The sequence below is a fragment of the Nannospalax galili genome, unplaced genomic scaffold, assembly GCF_000622305.1.
Source record: "Nannospalax galili isolate Female #2095 unplaced genomic scaffold, S.galili_v1.0 scaffold200, whole genome shotgun sequence".
Classification (NCBI taxonomy): domain Eukaryota; kingdom Metazoa; phylum Chordata; class Mammalia; order Rodentia; family Spalacidae; genus Nannospalax; species Nannospalax galili.
In genome coordinates, this window is record NW_008345373.1 from 77,557 (window position 1) to 89,314 (window position 11,758).

General features: G+C 53.5%; 1 protein-coding gene across 1 annotated transcript in view; it reads right to left on the minus strand.

The window, feature by feature from the left end:
- Wdr1 (WD repeat domain 1) overlaps positions 1-10,752 on the minus strand; it is a 35,531-nt gene extending 24,779 nt beyond the window's left edge. Inside the window, exons 1-3 of the mRNA XM_008841589.2 lie at positions 10,590-10,752; positions 10,230-10,351; positions 1,159-1,249 (exon numbers count right to left, since the gene is read on the minus strand). Coding sequence (XP_008839811.1) covers positions 1,159-1,249; positions 10,230-10,351; positions 10,590-10,605 — 229 coding nt within the window. The 5' untranslated portion in view covers positions 10,606-10,752. The remainder of the gene's footprint in view (positions 1-1,158; positions 1,250-10,229; positions 10,352-10,589) is intronic.
- Between the last annotated feature and the right edge of the window lie 1,006 nt (positions 10,753-11,758).

Genomic DNA, 11,758 nt, shown 5'->3' on the forward strand with positions numbered 1-11,758 from the left:
AAGTGTAAGAGACATTTTTCTGGCAAACAAGACCAGAAGCAAACCAAACCAAACCAAACCCACAAAGTTATAATAAATCATGGGATCTGAGTAGGTTTTACAGAGTTGGAGCAGGTCTAAACACAAAAGCCATCAAGCCTAGTATGTCCCAGTTCAGTCTTTAACTGTAATGCCAATGCCCACAGCAACCTACTGTCCTACCAGCACAGGACCCCATTCTCTCTGAAGTGCACTGCAGTTTCAGTGACAGTCGCCATGGTCACCCAGCAGGACTTGTGCTACTACGTACCATACGCATATCCCTTCACTGGAGCCTTCCCAGCCCCTGGAAGGGAGGTACTTGTAGCCCCAGTTTATAGAAAGAAAATCGAGGTACAAGAAGGTAAGTTACCCAGCTGGTAAGGGGTTGAGCCAGGATCCCTCCCAGGCCTCAGCTCACCATCTCCTACACACACAGCTCAGGAAGGGTGCGAGGGCAGTGGCAACAAAGATGGCTACAGCACCTAAAATTCCTGGTCCTCCCTGTTCTGGGCAAGGCTCTGGGCACTCAGTCCCCACTGTCGCTCGTCACATGACCCTCCCTGCACCGGAAGCAAGGCTAAGAAGGCCCTAAGTTATCTGCTGGAGTGTCTGAATGAATGAAGTGAGGTGCACCCCTCTATCTTCTCCACCTCCATCTTGTACGTAATAACACTCCTACAAATGTAAACAACGGTCCCCCTCACAGCCCCAGCCGTCCACTGAGCCACAAAGAAGCCCAGGCTGCAGGGGTCACAGGCCAGTCCTCAAATACGATGCCAACGCAGTTCCAGTTCCGAGGCTGGCTGGAGAGGAGCAGGGAGTATACTGACACTCCGGCAGGCACTCACACCACGCTCTAACAGCACAGGACAGGTACCCAGAGGCCCCTGGCCTCTCAGAGGAGAGTTTCTGTTGACTTTGAGCTGGAACTTACTGGAACACTGTGAACTACAGTGCCCATTCTCGGTCTGCAATGGGCTCTATGGTGGTTTATATTTTTCTCTTCAACCCTAACTAAAGGTGATCTTCTGAGCCTTCAACTAGCCTTCCTTTCCCCACCTTCCCAAGCCAGCAGGCAGCTTAGTGCCAGGCACCACCGAGGCTACACCACACGTCCAGGGGTGCTCGTGAAGTTACCTCCAGAAGCGACATAGAATCCACTGGGTGCATACTTGGCCACTACCACCTGATGGGCATGCTCCGTGTAGATGTCAGCAATGGCGGGGTTCTGTGGGGAGAAGGGTGCAGGATGAACAGAAGGAATGCACAGGCACCAGGAGCAGCGAGCTCCCCAACCCATGATCAGGGGAAAAGGACACACAATACATCAGACTGGCACAGAAAAAGATCGTAAGCTACCTACCCACTTGACCCCAGCCCACTGGTGATGGAAGGAGAGGCAGGTTCTACCTCCTGTTTTTCCATACTCCCACTGTGAACAGAGACTTCTGGGACATCACATAAACAAAGCTTCATTAGAGAAACTCCATGGGTCTGTGTGGGAAGCTGTCAGCTGATACCAAATTCACCTAGCCCATCACGTCTGACCCCCAAGCTGCTTCCTCTGTGCAGGGCCGATCTTACCCAAAAGCCCCCTGGGATCTGCTCCAAGACAGCTCCTGGCCCTGATGTTGTGGAGCAGAGCAGGTATGGGGCTGAGGACTTCTGACAGAAACCCCACACCTTCCCATAGCACAGATTAAAAGCTGGCTGGACTCTGAGGAAAGAATGGGGCCAGCAATGGCACTAGAAACATCTCCATTCATCATGAGGTTTGGCCATGCCATTTACTACAAGTAGATGTCTGCACCCCACCCCCCTCCCAAAACACACACAGCCAGGCAATCACCTCACATTCAAATGCTTTTAGCCTCTTCAGTCAAGCTTTCTTGAAGGAGTAAAGATGAGGCTGTCTGTCTGTCCTGATTCCTGCCGTCAGCTTTCCATAGACCAGTGCTCTCTGGGAAGAGTCCACTTCCCGACTAGAAGCAGGGTGTGTATGTGGGGTGTGTACGTGCATGCGTGCGTCTGAGTAGCTTTCCCTGCGGGTCCTGCCTGTCTTCCTCCCAAGACCTCAGAGGCTTGTCTATTCCTGTCATGGGATGCCACACTGGCCCCACTCCACAAAGTAAGACCACCCGACCTCCAGCAGGGCATTGTGCCTTGAACACACTTCATCTCTGTGCACTGCTCTCCTGACAGTCCACATCCCCCTGCCTGCTACTACCATCCCCATCTCAAACGCACCTCCTCTATGATGCTTCCCAAGCCACCTCCCGTGATATTTCTAAGTTTCCAAAGCAATTACTGCACCCCTAGGGCCTGTGTGGAAAGCTGGTCAGCCCGCCCCTTCACACACTGCAGCCCCGATGCCCTTTCCTCTCCCACGTTTCTGTGACCTGCTTAATGTGCCGTCCCGAAGGCCATCACAGCACCTAGCAAACAATGTGCTATACATGGTGTGGGGTGCGGAAAGTTGGCAGTCTTTCACTGACTGAACACAGCATTATTCATTAAATGTGATTGGTAGTCCATTTTGGAATAAGCACTTGCTAATGAAATCACAAAGGAACTGTGAATGGTAAGCAAGCATGACAACAAGTACTTGGGGGAATGGATCCATCACTGCATCCCTGGAAGTCCATGAGAAGACAGGGACACAGTGTAGTGAGGATGGAGGGTAGAAATGTGAAGTGTCACAGCTGGAAAACAGCTTGGCATTACTTGTAAGGGCAAAAACATGCTCAGGATCAATTCCACACTTGGGTACTTCACCAAGAGAAAAGAAAAGGCACATCCACAGAAGGCCTCCAGGAAAGCCCCAGGACAAGAGGTGAGCAGGGAAACTACGTGGGTACATCCAGCTTTCAACACAACACTACTCAGTCACAGAAAGGACGAAACTACTAACACCTAACAAGATGGATCTCCAGGCCCCAGTCATGAAAAAGCAGCGAAAGACCACGCCCTACCTGACCCTTACACAGCAAAGGCATTCTAGAAAAGGCAGCCCCAAGGAGAGCAGCTGAGGCACTGCCATGGGCTGGCCTGGAGGGACCACAGGCCTGTCAGAGGCCAGCAGGGGATTTCTACAATGATGTGGTTAACAGGGTTCCTCCTACTCCAATTAGCTCATGTTTAACATTCTGACCAGCACCCTCACAACATTCTCCCTCACAGCACCTGTCTGACCTGGGAAGACAGGCTCCATGGTGAGTGCAGGTCTCCCCTACACTATGGACAGGCCTATCCCCACCTACAGCTGACAGGACTGCTAACCCCTCACTAGGTCTGAAATGGGGTGACCGCCTCAGGGGCTGCACCGCCTTCTCAGGGTAGAAAAAAAGCAGGTGGGAAATGGCATTCCCAAGATAGAGGAAGAGGACGCAGAGGCCAAGGGAGGAAGTTCTGTCCTACCGTTCCTGACCCTAAATGGTCAGGGCCCCGCAAGGGGTGTGTAAAGCCCCAAGGGGCTCACCCCAGGGCTGGATGAATCACTCACTCTCCCTCATGGAACATTCCCGTTTGTATTCTAAATACAACTGGGGGAGAGACTCCAAATTACAGATAATGACTTACATCTGAGTCAGCAGCCGCCTCCCACCTGCCTCCGTTCACAACAGGAGCCACTCCTAGTGCTAGAAACCGATGGCTTCCCTGCAGGATGCCCCAGGTCCCTCTGTATGAGGCTCCATCCAGACCAGAAGCCAGGGATCACACACCCCTTACCCCGCCCCGATAGGCACTGTCTCCCAGTACCCCTCCTGCAGTCTTGGGAATGGGGACGAGGAGATAGGAAGAGTTCTAGCACCAATGTCAGGAGCATCAGGGAATGGCTACTGCTGTGTGGAGGGTCCAGGCCTCCAAAGGGGTCTGGGATCATTATTCAGAACAGTGTCCAGCAGTCAGAGGACACAGGACTCCTGGCAGAGCAGGGGGTGCTACCCGCCCCATGGAAACTGAGTCCTCCCAGGTGCAGCTCTCCACTGGGGCTGCTCAGTGTTCCTCACAGCTCCAGACCTTATCTTCCCACTGCTCACACCTTCAATCCAGTTCTTCCTGTCCTTTGTAGCATTAGTGACAACCACTTATCCAACCAATCCCTCTACTTTCCACTAAGCCACACCCAGACATGTCAGTCAGCCTCCTGTGTGCCCTGGAGCCACAGGCCTCTCTTCTGGGAATACTGTGTATAAATGCATCCTGGGAACAAGCTCCCAGGAGATGCAACATGCAGCACGGCCTGCCACAGCTCCCTCAGCCTTCAGGAGGTGGAAGGGGTGGGATGAGGTCAGACCTGAGGTAAGCCCAAGCCGTCCTCTTAACTCAGCTGACAGCCCAGTCAGAACCTGTTGGCACATGCAAACAGTTCAGGGCATCTTCAAACTAAACCTTTAAGTCACTGTACCACAGTGCTGTGCTGAAAAGAGGGCTTCTCGAATGCTTCTTCAATTGCCACAGGTCTGGAAACCACAAGCGCCCGGGAAGCCCTCCACTCACCCGGGCAAGGTAGACACAAGCACGCCCAGGCTGGAGGTGGCAGGGCCTAGGAGCAGATCTTGCTATGGCCAGGCCTGTGTATACCACGTGCAGGGCTGGTGACAAGGGCAGCCCCGTTACGGCAGTAACACAGTTCCAAAGTGGTACACAAGCCTTCCAGCTTCCAGAGCAGAACTTATGCCTGGCCCTAGACCATACCATTTTAACAACAGAACTGAGTCTGACCTGCTCCCTCCTTCAGAACCCCCACCCCAATGCTGTGCCGCCCCAGCAGTGAACATCCGCTGTGGCTCACAGGCTGACCAGCCAAGATCCAAGAACTCAGGGTGTACGGACTGACCGGACTGCGCAAAGGAGACAGCACACCTTTCCCAGCTCCTGCTCCACACCACAATCACCAGCCCTCCAGGGTCCAAAGTCTTTTCCTGTTCCACCCTTCATGTGGCCCATCCTTCACCAATCACTGCTGGAAAGTCTCCCTGTTCCTCCTTCCCAAACCCCAACAGCCCTTTCATAGTTGTAGCCTAAGATGGGGCAAAGGTCAACTCCTCCACACTGAAGTGATCTTGCCCAGCCCCAACATCCACATTATTTGGGCCAGACATCTTTTTGGTACCCCACCTATCTTCTGTACTAAGTGGAGTACCTTAAGGCAGGACTCACATGACTCACCATCACCATGAAGACCCTGTATTCACAGACACTGGGCGGAGCCGTCCACCTGTGCTCTGAAAGCGCCTGACACTACCCTAATGCACAGCTGGAAAAGTCAAGGCACAGCAATACTGGCTAGATGTGACCCAGACCTGTTCTGGGAGGAAGACCCTTTCTTCCTCCATTTGGTTCCATTCTCCTACCACGGCTGATACCAGGAATCAGCTTGCCATGGTGACAGACATCTGGCTGTCATGCTGGGTGGAGCCAGGGCCTGTAGCAAGGGTAGGGTGGTCACTTCTGAGGACACCTTGGAACGGGGCTGGAGCACTCTGGTGTGATCTGGAAGCTTCAGTCAGTCCCCATCACCAGCAATGTCAAGATACACACCTTGCTTCTGTACCTTCCTATCTACAGCCCACTGAGAACAAACCAGGAAGGATGGCCATCTCCCCACTAGCCTCATGCGTGCACTGCACTGCACTTTTACATTGAAGCTGACTGTGATAGCCCTCCCTGCTCCTCTCCAAAGCCACGCAGCTAAGCCACGTGCAGCTCACACCTGCTTCCTGACTACTACTCTCCCTGCACCCTGTACCTGTTTAAATTCTGTTCTGGAAAAACTCCTGCTCCTCCTCTGAAATCCCAAATGTGCCACCTTGTAAGCAGCTGTCCTTACCACTCAGATGTGAGTGGTTCCCTCATGCACCACAGCACTCTGAACAGTCTTATAAAATGGCTAATTCGGTGTGTGAGTGTTACCAAACAGGGCTCTCAAACCTGGCATTACTGGCATTTTGGACTGGGTATGTTATAGGAGAGTATTGTGATCTATGGAATGCTCAGCAACATCTACCAGCTAAATATCAGCAACCATGTCTTTATATGTTGCCAAGTATCTCTTAGGGGAAGAGTGGAGTCGAGTTGCCCTCCCAGGAAGCAGTGGTGGGAGTCTTGACTCACAGTTCATCAAGATCCCAGCTTAGTGGATGTGTACTAGAAATATCCAGAACCCAGGGATGGCTGCCCTAGCTGATGAGCTTCTGAACAACGCATTTACCTCCCAGCAGCTTCCCACCTGGCCTCCTGGCAAACAGACACAACGTCCACTGCAGTCACCTTACCATCCATCTACCTACTTCTGAATGCTTCCAGTGGCTCTAAGAACAGGGCTGGGAGGCGGGGTGTGGTGCCTTTAATCCCAGCACTGAGAAGCAGGGGGATCTCTGTTCCAGTCAGGGCTGCATAAGGAGGCCTGTTCTCAAAAAATAAAAAAAAGAACAGGGCTGAGCTACTGCAGGGCAGCCTTGAGCCACACACTGCCACTAGCTGCCCAGAGACCTCCCAGCAACGTCTCCTCCATTACCCACGTCACAGCGCTACTCTAGCTTCACCCAACTGACATCTACAGACCCTGCCTGACGCTCCTTCTGTTGGTGGAGCTCACTTTGCTCCCATGACAGTGTGCTCCATGGGGCAGGCCTTCTAACCTGTACCTCCACAGGCTGGCAGTCCCGGGATTCAGCAGCATGCATCTGCAGAGTTGTCAGTCTTCAAGCCCCACCCCACTCCCCACCTGTGCATGTGCTGCTAACAGATGGAATCATGTGAAAGTTGGTTTGAGTTCAACCTCCTTCAACTGGTCCAAAGAGACAAATCAGTGAACTGTCCAATTACTACACATCTCACTCCCTGAAATTTGATTGTATGGAACCAAGTTTCCCAAGTGTCTACGTTAGTTCTATAATCCAGGAACCCAGTGTCGTCTTTAGTGTTCCTCACGTCTGTCTGTCAAGGTGCGAACCGCTCTCCTAAGTCTCAGTTCTGGAGTTCTCAAATGTTAGTTTCTAGAGGGCCTCTGCCACATACTTTAACCCTGAAGAGAATTTCCCCTTTACATGAGTCAACCAGACATGGTGAAGGGAAGATAAGAAATATCCCTTTCTAACTGACCACAAAGTAGAGAGTAAGCGACTGCAGAGTGCAGGTCCCTAGGCAGGACTCCTGTTAAGCCTCACACACCTGGAGTGAACGTTCAGGGACCATTGCAAAACAGGGGTGGGAAGACTAAGAGGTGGTGCATGTTCATAAGGAAAGAGCTTTCCAGGCAGCTGGGAACCTGCTCATACGAACTTACAGCACTGGTGATGGCATACACGCAAAACCCATGCAAACTCAAACTAAACGAAACCCCAGCACAGAACTGGGCAAATGGGCAGGAAGCCCCAACCTTAGCTGAGGAACTATTGGCAGCTGATCGTGAGGTAGAGAGCTGGTCTTCTTTAAGGAGTGATGCTAGATAGACTGACCACGCTCCAGGGATGGACTTACACTGAGGGACATTTGGGGACACAAACTTGACTATTGAGTCTTAACATAGATGGTTTTAACATATATGACATGAAATCCGGCAGGGGGACTCTAAGAGGCACAGATAGAGGGTCTAAATATGATCAAGATGTATTGTATGAAATGCACAAAAATTCAATCTGAAAAATTTATAGTACCCATTAAAAAAAGAAATATCCCTTTCCTACAAGCCACGTTTCCAAAGCAGTGTGGCAGTCAGGCAGGCCAGTAAGAATGTTGTCAAAAGTACTCTTGACAAGTTCAAAAGGTGGTTCCATAAAATTTAAGTTCAGCAAAGCCACATGTGGTGTGGCACATGACACCCCAGCTGCTGGGAGGCAGAAGCAGGGGTATTTTGAGTTTGATGCCGGCCTGGGCTATATGGTGAGACCCTGTATCAGGTTAAAAAAAAAAAAAAAAGAAAGCGCAGTGAGCTCAGTAACAATTTAAGTTCAGCAAAGCCACATGTGGTGTGGCACATGACACCCCAGCTGCTGGGGGGCAGAAGCAGGGGTATTTTGAGTTTGATGCCGGCCTGGGCTATATGGTGAGACCCTGTATCAGGTTAAAAAAAAAAAAAAAGTAAGCGCAGTGAGCTCAGTAACACCGATCACCTCTGGCAGCAGCTGCTGTGTGCCAGCACTCCAGTATAGAGACCTGCAACGGCACAGGACAGCCTTGCTCTCCTGGAGCCAAGGTCCAGTTAGGGACAAGAGAGCACCTCTGGCACATGAAGGGGCAATGTTGCATATTTACTGCCTTCAGGAGCAAAAGCGAAGGCTGGACTCTGTACAAGTGACATTTAGGGGGGCCCCTCTAGAAAGGTGACATCACAGAAGCCTAGAAGACAGGAAGCGAGCCTTGTGGCCTCTGGAGGAAGGAATACCCAGGCAAAGGTCACCCAACCAGCAGGTCCAAGTGTATGTGGTAGAGTCTGAGGAGCGAGGAGGCGAGCGGGCCTGCGGAGTGGCACCAGCCCCATTCTTTCCTGCTTCCTCCTGAGCTTGGATCCTATGCAGACCATCTTCCTTCCTGCATCCTACATGTTCATGAAAACTTACACTTCACTCTCTCCCAGGAACACTGCCCTAATAAAAATCTAACCCATCTTTGTTTGAGGACTAGCCCATCAGCCAACTACCAAGCGCCTGATGTCATTCGGCATAGAGAGGCATGGCAGGAACTTAACCCAGGTGGGAAGAGGCTGCACCCTCAGGGGGTATAGTAAACCCAGGGAATAGAGGGTAATAGCACAGGAAGTGGTATAGGGCCTTGGCGCTGGGACACAGCGAGGGGAAGAGCCCCTGAAATAGCATCAGAAAGGGTAGCACTCCCCATAGCTGCGTAGCCCTCCTGACTACAGACTGAGGAGGCTCTGGGGGGCGGGGGGGGGTGGACGACAGCAGATACTTGCTGCTGCTTGGTGTTCCCAAAAATGCTCTAGTCATCTTCTCGGTCTAACCATGAGAGCTCCTACTGTGATCATCCCCATTTTTTGCTTTCTTAAAAATCTCAGGACCTCACTTCAGTTTTAAGCCCTTGGTGATACTTGGCCAGTTCCATGGTGGCTGGATCAGCTTTCTAGGAATCTACAGGACTAGCTCTTAGCATCTTCAAGACAGGCTCACAACCCAACCCTTCCCCCTCATATGAGCTACTCTGTAATCCTAGCAGGGCAAAAACCACCACAGGGCTGGAACCTGGCTAGCTTTACCAGAGACAGGGACAAAGCAGTCAGCCATGGCAGTCCAGAGTGTGGCTTCCCTTACAAATTGAGGCCTGCAGCTCCCTGCCAGACCTCGGCCAGCTAGGAAGCTCTCCCAGGACATGGATGTTGATGAGCCACATCTTCAACCCACCAAGGGTGCTCCCAGCCTGCAGGGGCTGAAGCCCACAGCCCTGCCAGTCAATCAAAAGTCTACACCTTTCCACCAGCCCCTTACCACAATCAGCACACAATCCCAGACTGCCACCCCCAGCTGCCACTCCATCCCATGCCTTAGGCTGAGGGGGAAGTAAACTGCCATCCTGGAAGGGAGAGGCGGTCCCAGCAAGCAGACTGGCTTCATTTCAACAATCAGAGAACAACATGAACAAGAGTGTCCCAAAGAGGTGACCTAGGGAGAGGGTGCCAGCACAGGACTCAGGAACACTCTAGTTCCTGTTTCTACAGAGGCTGGGCCACAGCGGCTGGTCTGGGCTCTGGAACACTGGGAGGCCGAGGGCATTAGGATGATTAAGCGGAAAGGCCATGTACGAAACGCTCCATTTGTGCCAGGCACAGTCGACTCGAGGAGGAGACCCAGCTGGCCCATTCAGCAGACAGCCAGGGGAAGCGAGTGGTGATGGGTGGGGAGATCAACTCACTATCTCTATTTTCCCAATACGGAAACTGGGCTTAGGGAGGGAAGACCAATCACCAAGCACCCCAAGACCACGCAGCAGCAGACCTATCTCTCTGATGCCCCAAACTCAAATAGCCCCTGCTGTAAGGGCTGAACTGGAAGGAGCCTCATTAATGGGGGGGTTGGCTGGATGAACCAGACAGCCCAGCCCAGATCTGGGGAGGAGCAGCTGCTCCAGGGCTTCAAGGGGCGTGGCGCACCTCCCCCTCCCCAGGCCAATGGGCTGAGAGTTGAGGGGGCCGCAGGGGAAGAATTCGGGGCTCCTACGGTAGCACCCCGCGGGGCGAAGGGAGTACTCACGTCGATGTTCCTCAGGATGACGCATTTGCCGTTGGTGTACAGGAAATTGCTGCCCTTGGGGTCCCCGCCGAGGATCTTGGAGACGCCCCTCTCCACCTGCGGGAGGCTGGCGAACACCTTCTCTGCGGGGACACAGACAAGCGGGGTGCATGGGGGGGGCGGCCGGGGTCCCCTCCCTAGGAGGACGCCTCTCCCCCCGACCCGGCGTCCCGGGCCGGTCCGCACCGTCACCTGTTGCGGCCCGCGGGAGGGCCCAGCGCCACTTCCTGGTCGGCCGGGCCCCCGGAGGCGCGGGGCCCGCGGCGCCAACTTCGGGGTCCCCGCCCCGCACCCAGCGCCTGCCCGGCCCCGCGCACTCACTGATCTCGTACGGCATCCTCGCCCACTCGTCTCCGCGCCGCGCTCGAAGGGGACCTGGCAGTGACCGAGCCCGGGGACTGCGCGGAAGGCGGCGCCGGGCGTGCCGAGGCCGGGGCTCCCTGGCCGGCTCGCGCCTGCCCTGCGCGCTGCCGCTGCGGACGCCCCAACCCGGAAGCGCGGCCCCGGCGCGGCTCGCCCCCAGCTTTGACCATATATAGTCAAGCACTCGGCTCGGCGGCTGCGGCCCTAGGAGTTTGCGCGGGCGTGGCCCCGCCCTCGGGGCAGCCCCGGAAGTGACGCACGGCGCGGCTCCTGATAAAAGGCGGTGCGGGCGGCCGGGAGGGCTAGACCGCTCTCGGCAGGAAGGGAGCGGGTTTTGAAGGTTGTGTATTTTCTGGGGCTGAGCGGTGTTCTCTGGCTTTCCGCGGGTTCTGCGCCTGGGGCTTGGAAAAGCCTTGAACGCAGTGTTGGTGCACGTGGCTCTTTTGAAGCATTTTTTTGCTAGCAGTGCTTAGAAGCGGGAACTAAACGTGCCTAACTAGACCTACTCTGCTTTCTCAAACCTTCTAAAGTAAAGCATCCGGGGGGATGGAGTTGAAAGCAGGGGCAGTTTGCCGAATTCTGTCCGTACTTCTCGGGAAAAGCAAATTTCACCAAGGCCGCGTAGAAAGCGCGTAAGCCTAGGTAGAAACCTGGGAGTGGGCTTTGCAAGTGGGAAAATGTCGGGTTCTGCTCTGGAAGTTGTAGCCGGGTTTGTTTTCAGGCCTGGGCAGGTTTGTTACTCAATCCTGCAGCCCAGGGCTCTTGATTCGCCTGGATACCCACCTGTGTCCTATCTAGTTGGATTCTAGCCTAATCTTGCCTGTCTCGTCTCGGTAACAGGGTGGTAGACTATCAAGTTAAAGCCCACAGGAGCTCTTAGATTCTTGAATAAGAATGCTAGCTGTTACTTCAGACTGTGTTATGCTAATCTCGTGCCTCTGACACCGCAACATTCTTAAAGTTCTAGGACTCTATCCTCAGCCTCTGACACCTTCTGTTGCCTTCCTGGGTCTGCCTATGAAGGGATCACTCTGGTTAACTCCGAAAGTACTTTCGTGCTCATTCATTGCTTTTTGAATGAGATTCCCCTGCCCCCACCTATAAATTGCAACCTTGCCACTGTGTGG